The sequence below is a fragment of the Pongo abelii genome, chromosome 23 (assembly GCF_028885655.2).
Source record: "Pongo abelii isolate AG06213 chromosome 23, NHGRI_mPonAbe1-v2.0_pri, whole genome shotgun sequence".
Taxonomy (NCBI): domain Eukaryota; kingdom Metazoa; phylum Chordata; class Mammalia; order Primates; family Hominidae; genus Pongo; species Pongo abelii.
Genome location: NC_085929.1, coordinates 45,456,142 through 45,470,956, shown reverse-complemented (window position 1 = coordinate 45,470,956; position 14,815 = coordinate 45,456,142). Strand labels below are relative to the sequence as shown.

At 54.6% G+C, this 14,815-nt stretch overlaps 1 protein-coding gene across 1 annotated transcript; it reads right to left on the bottom strand.

The window, feature by feature from the left end:
* Positions 1 to 9,635: 9,635 nt before the first annotated feature.
* Positions 9,636 to 14,537, bottom strand: APOBEC3A (apolipoprotein B mRNA editing enzyme catalytic subunit 3A). Its single transcript, XM_024239990.3, has 5 exons — positions 14,509 to 14,537; positions 12,594 to 12,738; positions 10,599 to 10,893; positions 10,062 to 10,177; positions 9,636 to 9,780 (listed from the first exon to the last, which is right to left on the bottom strand). Exons 1-5 carry the CDS (start codon positions 14,535 to 14,537, stop codon positions 9,745 to 9,747), a joined length of 621 nt encoding a protein of 206 aa, XP_024095758.1. The 3' UTR covers positions 9,636 to 9,744.
* Positions 14,538 to 14,815: the final 278 nt, after the last annotated feature.

Below are 14,815 nucleotides of genomic sequence, written 5' to 3'. Positions count from 1 at the left end.
CTCCCAAAGTGCTGGGATTACAGGCCTGAGCCACTGAGCCCAGCTGGAGATCACTTGTGTTTTAGAGCACAGATCTCTGAACCTGAGGCAACTCACCCCCACAAAACAAACTGAAGGTGCCCTGTCTATACCTGGGATTGATTTAGATGACAGAATCTTGGATGTGATGTCTGAACATGATTCCATATTGGGGTGATACTTTGTGGCTGTTGGGAATGGGTGGGTTATTTTCATGTGGGTGGAGTAAGATGCATTGGCACACAGGGAAGACTGTGACAAACTGTCATGTTGGCGATCCCCAGGAAACACACCCCCTGATATTCACATCCTCGTGACTGGCTTCCCACGCAACACATAGACACACACAAACACACACACACATACACGTATATTTTCTTTTTGAAAAGCATCTCGCTCTGTCACCCAGGCTGGAGTGCAGTGGTACCATCATGGCTCACTGCAACCTCCACCTTCTGGGCTCAAATTGTCCTCCTGTCTCAGCCTCTGGAGTAGCTGGGACTACAGGTGCACACCTGGTAGCGACAGAGTTTCACCATATGGCCCAGGCTGGTCCTGAACTCCTGGCCTCAAGCGATCCACCCGCCTTGGTCTTCCAAAGTGTTGGAATAACAGGTGAGAACCACCATGCCCAGCCTCGTCCTCCCATATCAACACTGAGCTTGACCACTTACCTTGGCCAACAGGGCTTTAGCAAGTGTGATGTAGGCAGAGTCTTGACCACACTTGGTATTTTGGAACCCAGCTGCCATTTGGTGAGGGAGCTCAAGCTGGATGCATGGAGTGACCACAGGGAGAGCATCTGACAGCCCAGCTGGGTTCCTGGCTGATAGCCCACACCAAGTACCAGGCAGGTAAGTGAGACCGCTGGGCACCATCCAGCCCACCTGGCCACCTTCTGACTGTAGCTGCACGAGTGAGCCAGCTGCTGGCTCATCCAGTGGACAGGCCATCTGAGTCCTTATCCACAGAAGCCTGAACAATACACCTTATGGTAAGCTTTAAGGTGGGGTGGTTTGTAGCACAGCAATCAATCTTTGAAGCAGGTGTGATTCTCTATGCAAGGCTCTGGCTATTGCCTCAACCTTTATGCAGTCTCCAGTGATGAATTTATTTACCCATTTATTTTGAAACGTGTATTTTGGCCACAGCACCCAAACCCTGACTCCTCCACCTTGGTCGTCATGGAAAGCTCATCTCTGGTGGCAGTGTTATCATTCTGTCAATTACTCAAGAGCCCAATACAAACAGGTATCACAGAGGATGTGACTGTCCATTCTGTGTACCTCCTAGCCCACTCCTTGGGGCTAATGAATAATTTGTGTATTACCATCCACCATTTTCTTATTCCTTTATACTGTTTTTAATCATTTATTTTTTTTCTTTCAACAATTGTAAATGGATTCCTACCAAGGGGGCAAGGCTGGGCAGTCAAGGCATGGGCAGGAAGCTGTGGACTCCGACCTCAGTGCGTTTCTGGGAAGTGGAGGCAGATGGTCAAGAAATGAGAATCTACACACAGGGAAGATAAATCCGGTTTGTAACAAGGACAGCGCAGGAAATAGACATGGAGATGGGGCAGAAGGGAACTGTGTGGGCAGCTCGCTTCAAGAGGCCAGGGGAGGTGACTTGGGAACTGAATCCTGAGGGAGAGAAGGGATAGCAGTGGGAAGAGCCGAGGGAAGCTCTGTCCAGAGAGAGGGAACGGCAGGTGCCGTGGTCTGAGGCGAGAGAGGTCTGGGTGCCCTGGACTAGAACAGACACCAGCCAGACAGCATAGAAAACAAGTAGAGGAGCTGGGCGCAGTGGCTCACGCCTGTAATCCCAGCACTTTGGGAGGCCGAGGCAGGCGGATCACCTGAGGTCGGGAGTTCGAGACCAGCCTGACCAACATGGAGAAACCCCATTTCTACTAAAAATACAAAACTAGTTGGCCATGGTGGTGCATTCCTATAATCCCAGCTACTCGGGAGGCTGAGGCAGGAGAATCACTTGAACCCGGGATGTGGAGGTTGTGGTTAGCCAAGATCGTGCCATTGCACTCCAGCCTGGGCAACAACAGAGAAACTCCGTCTCAAAAAAAAAAAAAAAAAAAAAAAGAGTAGAGAGTGACAAAGCTGGCACGGGAGGAGGGAGTCTCATGGGTCATTGGGAAAAATGTAGATTTCTTTTTTTTTTTTTTTTTTTTTTTTTTTGAGACAGAGTCTTGCTCTGTCACCCAGGCTAGATTGCAGTGGTGCCATCTCGGCTCACTGCAACCTCTGCCTCCCAGCTTCAAGCGAGTCTCCTGCCTTAGCCTCCTGAGTAGCTGGGATTACAGGCGCCTGCCAGCATGCCCAGCTAATTTTTGTATTTTTAATGGAGACACGGTTTCACCGTGTTGGCCAGGCTGGTCTCCAACTCCTGACCTCAAGCGATCCACTCGCCTCGGCCTCCCAAAATGCTGGGATTACAGGCGTGAGCCACCGCACTCGGCCTTGATTTCATTTTAAAAGACAACAACTGGGTGTGCCCTCCCGCATGTGCCCACATGCACGTGCACTTGTATACATGGGTGTGTGAGCCTACATGCGTGTGTACATGTGCACATCCATGTGTGGTTGGGGTAGGGGTTGTTTCATGTCACCAAACAGTGACATGACCTGGTTTTTCTTTTGAAGAGTCACTCCAGAGCTGGGCCAGGTGGCAGATGCCAGTAATCCTGGCACTATGGGAGGTCAAGGAGGGAGGACTGCTTGAGACCAGGAGTTTGAAGTCCAGCCTGGGCAACACAGCAAGACCCTGTCTCTACAAAAAAATCCCCGGGCATGGTGACATGGGCCTGTTGTCCCAGCTACTCAGGAGGCTGAGATTGGAGGATTGCCTGAGCTCAGGAGTTTGAGGTTGCAGTGAGCTATGATCATGCTACAGCACTCCAGCCTGGGTGACAGAGACAGACCTTATCTCTAAAAAAAGAAAAAAACAAAGTCACTCCAGTAGCTGCTTGCAAAGGGAATGGGAGCTGAGCTGGTGAACCAGAGACTGTCAGACATCCCAGGCGACAGGTGACAGTGATGGCAGTCAGGGTACATTGCGGGTGAATTGTGTGGACCAATTCAGACAGAGTGAGTCACTAATTAGATATGGAAGTGAGAGGAAGGGGAGGAAGCAGCATTTTGGGGTTGAAACAGCTGGGAGAATGAAAGGGAAGGTGGGCAAAAGAAACATTCAGGATTAAGACCAAGCCTTCTAATGTGGCATTGTCAAATTCAAGGCGGCGTGGCAGGGGGGCCACCAGGGCTGAGGGGAGCTGTGGTCACACGGGAGAGGAGTGCAAAGCCCACGACCTGGGTGATACCTCCCAGGACCGGGGCTGACCGTGGCTGCTCTAACATCTTTCTTTCTTTTCTTTAAGTTTACATTTTAATTTAAATTATATACATGAAAACGGCAGTGAAGGATCCCACAACAATCCTGTGTTCTGCCAAAGAAGCAACGTCCGTGCTTCTCCAGCTGGGTGGGCCGCCTCAGGACTCTTGGGCAGGAAGCACTTACTGGGCCTTGCAGGCCTCTCCTAGCCCTCCTCTGTGCACCCTACATAACGCTAATGAGCCTGGCCTCAGGGAAATCTCAGTGCTGCCTATGGTTTTGCATAGACGCCAGTGTGAATCTGGGCTCTACCACTTACCCTCTGTGTGTTCACAGGAAAAGGAAAGAATGGCTTTTCCTCGTAGCACAGTGGTGTCAGGAGCAACTCCCTATTCCTAATATTGGGTAAGATAGGGTGGGATTAGGCACAAAAAGAGCTTAGCCCAGGTGGGAGACATGGTGCATTTGCCAGAAATAGTGGGTGCTAATCTAAAGGCGGGTGAGGAGAATCTTCTCTCCAACCGTCTTCGCTCCCTGAGCGCAGTGCCATCACCTGGGATTTGCCGCCTCCCCCACCGCCCCCCCGCACACCTGCCCCCGGAGCAGGAGGAGACTCCATGGATAGCATCAGACTAGAGACCGGGGCTGAGAACAGGGCTGGGAGCCTAGAGCAGAAGCCAGGTCCAGAGAGAGTTAAGGGGAGAGGACAGTCCCCAAGGTAACCAGAAGCAGCCCCTGGAGGGCAGGAGGCAAGCGACCCCCACCAAGGAGCCTGAGAAGGAGGCTCAGGAGCAGAGGCTTCGAAAGGCTGCAGGACCTGGCTGTCAGCACCGCACTAGCCCCCATGTCCTAGTCCCTTCACGGTTCCTGGGTCAGGGTCCTCCTGCTTCTGTGACAGTCACAGCATGTGCTCCTGTGGTCCTTCTCTGGTTGCTCTTAGGATGCAGGAGCCTTACATCACTTCAGAGTGACCGCAAGCTGCTGAGTCAGCAATGCCCTGCCCCACCCCTTCCTGAGCTCAGGTCCCCTATGCCACCCACATCAGTGTCACAGAATAAGGAAGTTCTCTGCCGTGTCTTCCCACAAGCATTGGTTTTGATTTCCCTGCTCTGACAACAGCCCTATGTGGATGCTGTGGAGTGACAATGAGGAAAGCGAGCCTTGGCCACACTTCAGTCACTTTGGGCAGCAGGGACCAGGAAGGCAGGAGGCCAGGGGACAGGCAGGAGGACAGGTGTCCACACCCTGGAGAAAGGCCTCGAATAAGACTCAGCGCCCCCAGAGAGTAGGCTCCAGGGCAGCCGACCCTATGTCTACTACAGCCAGCACAGGGCACACCTGCTGCATCCGGGGCCCTGCAGGGTGTGCAGTGCAGAGAGCAGAGTGTGTCCTGGGCCTTGATCCCAGGCCCTGGGAAGGGAAGGGGACAAACATGCTGAGCCCTTGTTTGTGTCAGTCCATCTAATTATGGAAAACGAGAGCAAGGGGTGCTTTCATCCCCATTATTCCTTTAGAGGAGATACTAGAGGCTCTGAAAGGTACCTAGACTTGTCCAGGCCCTCCCAGCGAACAGAGTGATGCAGGGACACAAATGCCCTCAGAAGGCTCACCCCGTGCCCTTTCTCCCACCTCCAGGCCCTGCAGAAATGTGTGGGAAGCTGCACTCCTGCCCCAAGTGAGCCCCTGAGTCCCGGCGGCAGGTCTGGCGCCGTCCTTTCCCAGGTCCACCTACTGCATCCAGCACAGCTGCCCGAGGAATGTGCTGGCCCTGTGGGCCCGGAGGCTGCCCCCTGTCCTGCTGATTCCCCTGTCCTGGCTCCTCTTAGATCCCCCGTCCTTGGCCAGCTGTCTCATGCAAGAGAGTCCACGTCCTGGGGATAGTCCCACCCACCCGGACCAAGCACAGCTCCTCGCCCTCCCAGCCTGGCCAGTGCTCGCTGAGGTGGAAGCCTCAGAAGAAGGTGGGAGCTATCCTCCCTCCTCAGCACAGTGTCCCTGTCATCTTGGTGGTCACAACTTCTCATGGGCAGACCAGAGGAGGCCCTGTTCTCTGCCATGAGGATGCCACCTCCCATTGCATCTCCAGACCTTGGACTCCTCTAGTCAAGAGGATGACCCCTGGGGGCTGTCAACTCCCATTTGAGTCTCGGGTGGTTCCAGTGTGAGCTCATCTTGGTGCGTTGTGTGAGTCTGACCAGAGACCACCCGTCCCAGTTCACACTCGAGGCACACACAACATGGTGCCCTGCAGTACCCACAGTCCACCTGGGCAGAGACCGCACCTGTACCAGCAGACACGAACAGGCTGCGGTCCCTGCTCATGCCCCCCACAGGCCTGCCCTTTGGGGAGGGGGTGTCGTCCTGACCCAGCCAGCTCTGCTCCTAGCCCCAAATGTTTCATCACTCAGCTCTACAAAGTGCTTCTGAATCCACCGAGGGCGTGATAAGGCTCTCCTTAGCACAGAGCTCTGAGTTAGAGTAGGGGTGGGGCACAAGGAGTCTGGGGTTCCTGCTATGCAGACCCTGTGCCCTGCAGGACCCTCGGATGGCAGAGCCCTTGCCCTCCCCCAACAATTCCTGGGTGGCTGCTGCTTCCCAAAGCAATGGCCTCTCACCGGAGCAAATGTCCCTGGGTCTCCAGTGGCCACAACAGCCGTCACTGAGCTTTCTGTGGGGAGACCTGGGAGAGCTGCACGCAGGGGACAGTGCTTTGCTGGGCATCCCCAGGGGCGTCTCCTGCCTGTCTTTGACTCCTCAGTCTCTGACTCCGGGGTCTGCAGGGCTGTCCTGGGGCCTGGGACCCAGCCTCAGCCAGGATCCAGGAACTCTGGGCTGTCAGCTCCCATCCTAGCTCCCGGCCACCTCTTATCTGCTCCCCGGTCCCCACCCCGGCACCTGCTCCCTGAGGAGAATCCTTGTAGAATCCCCTTCTATGGTTACATTTGCTGTCCCCAGTCAATCTGCTTGGTCCTGAGCAAGAGCGACCTGGGGGATATCCAAGGACAAGGCTGAAAGGGCGAGAGAAAGGCCCAGAGTGTGTGTGCAGGGCTGCTGTCCCGTGGGGGCCCACAGAAGCCAGGCTGTGTCTTTGCTGTGACCTCCCTCCCCAGCCACGTCTCTGCAAGGGTGGCCTCGCTGAGATGTTATTGGATGCAAGGACGCTGGGGTGTGCTGGCTGGAGGGGGCTTGGCTGGGATCTGGAAGATGGGGGTGTAAGAAGTAGTGTGAGGGACGAGTTGCCCTAATTGGGAACCCGGTCTTCATTCTCAACAGAAACTCAGCGGCCTCATCTGCAGCAGGGTGGGCTGGGAGCCCATCACGGACGGGTTTACAAACCAGAAATGTTAGACTACACACGACAATTTCGCATCTATAAACCACTTCATCTGATGACAAACATGGCCTCAGGCTCATATGTTTACAGCAAATTGGGGCAAAAATACTGTCTGGAGTTAAATTCTCAGTAGCAAATTGTACAAGCCGGAGAGCAGGGCAGCGCCTCCAGAGAGGAAAGAAGAGAGGATGAGTGGGGCTCCCCACCAGTGCAGAGGGAGGCCAGGACCCTACCTGGCCAAGGATGGACAGGGCCAGCCACTGTCTGGGCTTTTGACTCCCACGAGCCAGCCCAGGGTAGGTTAGATGTGAGTGGGAGCGATTTTACTGCAGCCTCTGGACCCAGGATCTTCCATAAAGGCCACAACCTGGAACAGCAGGGCGCACTCCTCTGGGATTGCCGTGCCCCCCTGCCAGTGCCACCACCCTGCACACCCACGTTCCTCTGTGCACTGGAGCCTGACTCTCTCAGGGCAGCAAAACCCAGTGACAACTGGGCACTTGCTGGTCCTCTTGAGGTCAGGCCAGGGCAGAGTGTGTGAGGCATCCTTAGAACCTGGGGGTGACTCTGGGCTCATACCAGGGCTGCAGTCCTCAGGGTGACTGGGATAAGAGTGTGCACCATCCCTGGGCCAGCTGGAGGGAAGGAAGGAGATTGTGCCCTTTCCTGGGGACTGACAGCACCCCCCCCATTTCGGCCTCTGCAACGCTGAGGGAAAATGAAAGACCCCCACATCCCGCTGGAGTTTCCACCAGAGCCCAGGAAAGGTCCCCGGGGACAGGAAAGAGCTAGTTACCCATGTGGGCGGCAGGGATGGGAGCAGGGAGAATGGCCTCCTTCACAGGTGCAGGCTTTGCCCGAGATTCATCCTGGTCCCCTGTAAGGGGGAACAAGGCGGGTACCCAGCAGGGGTCCAGACTATTCAAGGACAGAGCAGGGCAGAGGGACCCTGGGCAGGTGCTGGGCTGTGCAGCCCAGGTCACCCTGAGACCAGAATGGAGGTTCCACTTGGGTCTGTTCCACTTGAGTCCATGCTGCTGTGTACGAGGTCCCGGCTCTGCTGCCGCTGTGGGGCCCCGCCTCCCTACAGCCCAAAGGAACCATAGGCTCTCAGTTCCCAGCCCAGGTCCCAGCAGTGTCATGAGGCTGTGTCCAGTCACCTCACCAGGACCCCCAGGGCTCCCAGGTCATCAGAGAAGCTGTGAGTTGAGGCCCGGGGGACAGGGGCCTGGGACCTTGGAAGGTGGGGTTCTGGGGGACGAGGGGCAGGTGTCCCTGAGACCTGCCCTGTGACATGACTAACTCTGGTGTTCTTTCACCAGGTGAGCCTCTCACGCCTCCCCTACACTGGTCCCTTTGCCCAGAATGACTGCACGTTTTTCATCACTTGCTTCCAACAAGTGGAGTTAGGGCTGTTATCAAACCTAGAGACACAAGCAAAAGGCAGCTGTGACAACCCAGTCCCTCCCGCACCCGCCCCTGCGTGGAAAACACCAAAGTCTTCTGCTCAGGGCGGGGCTGGGGTGCACCCCGGAGTGCTCTGGGGCACCTGGAGGAGGCTTCTTTTTGTGAAGTCTCTGTGTGGGTGCGTGTGTGTGTGTGTTTTGTACATGTGTGGTGTGTGTATGTGTTGTGTGTGTTGTGTGTATGTGTGTCTTGTGTGTTGTGTGTGTCTAGGCCAGGGAAACAGTGAGTCGTTTCTGCCCAGGAGCAGCTGCGTGTGAGGCCCGTTCTTGGTCATATATGCGGCTTCTGAGGACTTTCCAGAAATCGTGAGGTGGGAGCCGCCGCTGTAATCAGGCATATAAGTCACACATCCCAGAGCTGGGAACCAGCACAGAAGGCCCAGGACAGATGCCAAGCTGAAGCCACAGCCCTGACACCTGCCGCCCTAGCCCTGGGCTCCGTCTCTGCCTCTGGAGCCCCCTGTCTCCAGGGCTCAGCTCCCCTCCCCTCTGTGGCTGGGCTCTGCCTCCTGGGCTGCTCCTCTCCCCAGCCCTCTCTCTGGGCCCAGCCTGGACACCTGCCCCCTCCCTGGGCTCCTTCCCCCGACTGGGCCTGTCCTGGGTCTCAGCCATGGCCTCCCCTGGGCTCCCTCTCTAGGGGGGTGGAATCAGGAAGGGGTGGACACAGGGCTGCTCCCGAGGGCCCCTGACTGCACATGTGTGGTTCCTTTCCAACAGGGAGACTGGCTGCTGGCTGTCCTCTTACTGCTGGGCCTGTCCCTTCCAATCAGTGCCCTGGGCTCTGTGAGTGAGGGTGGGGTCTGCATTTAGGTTCCTCTCCTGTGAGGTTTAGCTGAGTTTTCTGGCTCCAGAGGAATGTCGTGTGACCTTTGCCCGGCTACAGGTCCACTAAACAAGGAAAGACATCTACACATTTGCTAGTGTTTGTGGAAACTCTTGCAATTCATGACACAGTTACTGAGCAAAAGCAATTATGGAAGATTCTTAATTTTGTGTTAGTCTAGATACGAAGCCAAATTATCATTTCATTAATACATTGAAAATTATTCTGAGAATATTGAGCGTAGTCTTACTATTGTGTACTTGGAACATAAGAGAAATTTTCAGTTAAAATTAATTCAGTCTGGTTTTTTTTTTTTTTTTTTTTTTTGAGACGGAGTCTGGTACTGTCGCCCAGGCTGGAGTGCAATAGCGCAATCTCTGCTCACTGCAAGCTCCGCCTCCCGGGTTCACGCCATTCTCCTGACTCAGCCTCCCGAGTAGCTGGGACTACAGGCGCCCGCCACCACGCCTGGCTAATTTTTTGTATTTTTAGTAGAGACAGGGTTTCACCGTGTTAGCCAGGATGGTCTCGATCTCCTGACCTCGTGATCCACCCACCTCGGCCTCCCAAAGTGCTGGGATTACAGGCGTGAGCCACCGCGCCCGGCCCACTCTGATTTTTTAAAAATCTACTTGGTCAGGAGTACACTGCTTTGCTGGCGTCTGTGAGCAGCTGGAGATGGTGGTGAACGGCCTGTTCGCATTTCTTGGAAGAAGATCTTTTCCTCTGCTGCTCAACCCAGGTCTCTGCCTTCCTTAGAGACTGAGGCCCATCCTTGAGTTTCCCTGATTCTGGAAGAGCAGGGGGGTTGAATGGAGCAGGAGGTGAGAGAGTGGAAAGAGGGCACAGGGAGGAGGCCTGGGGACAGTGACAATGATGGGAGAGGAGGGAGGGATGCGGGAGGTAGGAAAGAGAAGGAGGCTGTGAGAAGGAAAGGGAGGGACGGAGCTGGGCGCCCTGTGGGGAGCAGGGAACCCAGAGGAGGCTCTGAGCAGAGGGGAAGGCAAGGCGCAGGGGAGAGGGGAGGAGGGGGAGGCCAATGGGGCATCGGGCAGAGGGAGGAAGCCCTCACCAGAAGAATGGCCCGCAGCCTCCCACTCAGGGCTTCGCTGTGCTCATGTAGTCGAATCCAGGGCAGGAAGCGACGTCCCTGGTGGTCCACAAAGGTGTCCCAGCAGTGCTGAAATTCTGAAAAGGGACAGGAGAGATAAGTCACGCTCCCGCTGTGGGATCGGGGCGGCACCAAGGGCCCATGACTCTCAGGACAGACTTCCCACATCCTGGTTTCAGTCCCTCCTTTCCCTCTCCCTCCCCTAGGAACTTAGCTCCTTCATCGGGCACTTCCTTCCCATTGGAATCTGGCCCAGCCCAGTTCTCATTCTTTGGGAAATCCTCAAGTTCTGCTTCCACTTCCAGCCACCCTCCCCGCCCTCCCCGGGCCCACATCTCCTGGCCTGGCCTCTCTCTTCCCATCAACCCCAAAGTCAGGTCCCAGAGTCCAGCCATCGTCTCTGCAGGCAGCAGACCAAGGCCTTTCTCCTTTTCTTCCCAGGAACCTCTCCTGCTCCCACCCACCCCACCCCACCCCACCCGAACCTTCCATTCTTACCATCGTAGGTCATGATGGAGACTTGGGCCCCAGCATCCCGCAGCATTTGCAGCGCCTCCTTATATAGGGGGTCGTAATCATAGATGCGGGCAGCGAAGATGCGCAGTCTCACGTGTGTGTTCTCCTGAAGGAATGCACGCACTTGCCTGGCACAGCCCCAGGAGAAGCAGGGGCTCCAGGAGATGAACCAAGTGACCCTGTAGATCTGGGCCGGGTCCAACTGCCAATAAGGAACCAGGTCCAGGAAGCGCAGCTCCGCATGGCGGCCGTCCAAGCCATAGAGAGGATTCCTAGCCTAGAAAAGGAAACAGAGTGTGAGGTGATGTGTGGTGAACAGGGAGGGAGGGCCTGGACCAGGTGGGGCTGGGGAGGCGGGGGCTTCCAGCACGAAATTAGAGGGGTCACCAAAACCCCAGTTATTAGGATGCATGATTTTCTATGCAATATTAAAAATATCAGATGTTATGCAAAATTCCCAAGATAAGCAAAATATTGTCCATTTAAATACAAACAGATCAGGAGCAATGATGTTTTATTTTGCCCCAGCTCCAATATACACAGGACAGCACTCTCCTGCCAGGCTTTATTAAAATCTTCAGTTTTATTCATCATGATCTATTTGCATTAAACTTGCGTTTTAAAATATTGCATTAATTATTAAATTAAAATGCATTTTCTCTAATTACTGAGCATTTGGAGCCCCCTTCAATTTTGTACCCAAGGTCAGAGCCTGCAGGACCCTCACCCCAGACCCAGCCCTGCAGGGAGGGGCTACAGAGATGGGGGCAGGGAGGAGGGGCCGGCGGAGCCCCGAGGTCATTGGCCTGATGCCCCTGAGTGAGTGTGGTTCCTTCAAGGGGAGATTGACCAGCTCTACTCATCAACTCCCCTACTCCTATCCCATCTGTGACCCATAATTCTAGAAGCTTCTATTCTGTGCCACAACCTGTGCTGAGCCCAAATGTGACATGGACTTAGGCCAAAATGAATTCCACCAAAAGTAGTGGGGAAGAGAAGGCCAGCAGGACTCACTCCAACGTGGGAAGGTCCCTGGGACATGGGATAATTGTCATTATTGTGACTTATAGAAATATGGTATTTACTCCAAACTTCAGAGAAAAGGATTTTCCACTAAGACTAGGAATTGGTCAAGTTGGGGACAGCAGGGCAGCAAGGACTGTGATTGTGATGGGGACAAAGACAGGGAGGGATTCCATCAGAGGCGATGCAGGGTGGAGTGGATGACACGGTTTGTGCTGAGAAGGGGCTGTGGGTCATTCCTGGGGGAGTCCCACTGCTTAGGCGGTGATGGAGACTGGCACCCTTGAAAGGATGTTCCAAGCAGTGTGTGTGGATCCAGCAAGGCCCACATTGAGCTCATAGAGCCCAGAGAAGCCCCCAGTTTCCAGCACCAGAGCCAAGCAGAACCTGGCCTCTCCAGACAGAGGCTGTGCTGGGTAGGGGCCAGGGAAAAAAGTCCCTTGGGCTCAGGGCCCCTCAGCCTGGCCTGGCCCAGCTCCTCCCCAATTGCTGGACATCCCTGCATCCTGACATGGGGCCTGTTCTGGCCTTGCTGTGGGCTCCACCCTGGGCAGGACAGAATCCGTGGTCAGCCTCTCCTGCCTCAGTCTCTCTCCCTGCAGGATGAAGCCCAGGAGAGGGCACTGGGGCATCCTGGCCTTGTGAGGTCAGGTAGGCCCTGAGTCCTCAAATCCCACAGTTCTGAATTGTTCCTGGTGAGAGCTGCGTCTGTGAGGGGATCCTGGGAGGGTCTGCAGGAAGCACTTTGCCATCGGGCAGGCTCGACCCCACCTGGGCATGGATAGTCACTGAAGCCGAAGTCTCTCCCCAACCCCAGGGCCAAGCAGCAACAGCTGCAGGAAGCACAAGTGACAAACACTGCAGGAAACCACAGGCACCACCCAGAACCTTCTACCTATGAATGTCCCTGGACTGGGAGGGCCCTGCCTGGATTCGGATGGCTGGATCGGTCACCTGGTTGTGTAGAAAGCCCCTGTGCTGGTCCATCTTGACCCATGTGCCATTGTCCAGGTGCTCCACCTCGTAGCACAGGTAGGTCTTATGCCTTCCAATGCCATTGTTAAAGTTGGAAGTGAATACGTGTGGATCCATCAAGTGTCTGTGGACAGCCGGGGAAAAGACCAGAGGAGGAAGAGCCCTCCTGGACAGCCCTGCCTCCTCCTCCCTCCCCACACTTCCTCCCTTGCACCCCACCCTCCTTCCCCCTGCTGCGCACATCCCTTGGCACCACCTCCAAACCTCCCCCTCTGACCCCTTCTGGGGCTCACTGGGAGATCACTGCAGCCCTGGGGACTGTCTAAGCCTTGTCAGGGTCTCCCCAGGGTCAGCTCAGTGTGCTCAGGCCCTCCAGGGAGGACCCTGCTCCTCTCCCTGGGGTAGAGCTGAGTCTCCTTCCCTGGCCTCATCATGCACCCCTGTCCTGGCTCTGCTCACCCACAGCCACTGCTGGAGATGGACCCGCTGGGGCTTCCTCCTGCCTGCAGGGTTAATTCCTACCACACCCAGCATCGGGACAGGGACACTCCTGAGGAGGATCATTGGGGAGAGGAACCTGCCAGGGACTTCTTTTCGGATAATTCATAGGATTTTCCACATCCCTTAGGGTGCCCTGAGGTCTCCCAAATGTGCTTCTCAGGCAATTGAGATGGGGCAGCTCAGGACTCCTGGGCTGGAAACACCAGCCCCACCTTGAAGGCCTCTCCCAGCCCCTCTCTATGCATCCTGACATAACCAGAATTAGAAAAATCTCTGTTTGGAGGCAGCAGCAAAAGAAAGAAAGAAAGAAGGAAGGAAGGAAAGAAAGAAGGAAGGAAGGAAGGAAAGAAAGAAAGAGAAAGAGAGAGATGGAGGAAGGAAGGGAGGGAGGGAGGGAGGAAGGAAGGAAGAGAAAGAAAGAAAGAAAAAAGAAAGAAAGGAAGGAAAGAAAAGAAAGAAGGAAAGAAGAAAGAAAGAAAAAAGAAAGGAAGGGAGGGAGAAAGGGAGAAAGAGAGGAAGGAAGGAAGAAACGAAGGAAGGGAAATAAAGAAGAAAGAGAAAGGAAGGAAGGAAAAGAAAGAAAGGAAAGAAAGAAAGAGAAAGAAAGGAAGGGAGGAAGAGAGAGGGAGAGATTGGAAGGAAGGAAAAGAAAGAAAGAAACAGAGGGAGGGAGGGAAGGAAGGAGGAATGGAGGTAGGAAGGGAAAAAGGGAGAAAGAGAGGAAGGAAGGAAGGAAAGACAGAAGGAAGGAAGGAGGGAGGGAGGGAAGAGAAAGAAGGAAAAGAAAGAAGGAAAGAAAGAGAGAGAAAGAAAGAAAGAGAGAGAATGGAAGGAAAGAGGAAGGAAGGAAGGATCGAAATGTTCCCTACCATTTCGAGTAGACCTGGGTATGAATCTGGGCTCTACCACTCACTTGCTTTGTGTACTCAAAAAAAGGAAACAAGGCTTCCTCATAGCAAAGCAGTCCTACAAGCAACCCCCTTTTCTTAATATTAGGGAGAATGAGGTGACACTGAACATAAAAAGGGCTTAGGCCAAGTCCAGATACATGGAACATTTGCAAGAAACAGTAGATGCTCATTTAAAGACAAGTGAGGAGAATCCCCTCTCTGACCGTCTTCACTGGCTGGGGCACAGCACCATTATCCACTGGGATTTTCAGGCTCCCTGTGCACCTGCCCCAGGAGGTGGAAGGAGACCTGGAATTGGTACCATTGGAGGAGAGACCAGCGCTGGGACCAAAACTGGGAACTTAGAGCAAGAGGCCAGGTCCAGAGAGAGGGTCAGGAGGAAAAGGGAGGCCCCGGGGGTTTGAGGGTGAGAGGTGAGTGCTCATCAGAAAAGCTCAAAGAGGAGGCTGAGGCGCAGAGGTGCTCGGAGGGGCTTCCCATACCTGGGCCCAGATGCTGGGCTGGCTTCCATGTGCTTGTCCCTTCTCAGTTCCTGGTCTGTGTGCTCCCGCTCCTGTGACTTGCTCAAGGCGTGGTGTTAAGATCTTCACCAACATTCTTTTAGGATTCGGGAGCCTTAATATATCATCAGAGTGACCTGGAAGCTGCTGAGTCAGCGATACCCTGCCCCACCCCTTCTCCAACTCAGGCCACGCATGCCACCCACATTAGCATCAGAACAAGGAAGTTCTCTGCCATGCCTTTGGGCAAGCTTTGGTTTTCATGGGCCCACTCTGACAACTGACCCAC

Bases quoted from the DNA above. Each gene is read 5' to 3' on its own strand.
- APOBEC3A (XM_024239990.3), bottom strand. From the start codon at position 14,537: ATGGAAGCCAGCCCAGCATCTGGGCCCAG. The intron at 12,739-14,508 runs GTATGGGAAGCC...GGCTGTCCACAG, and splicing joins AGCCCAGCATCTGGGCCCAG to ACACTTGATGGATCCACACG. The intron at 10,178-10,598 runs GTAAGAATGGAA...GTCCCTTTTCAG, and splicing joins CTCCATCATGACCTACGATG to AATTTCAGCACTGCTGGGAC.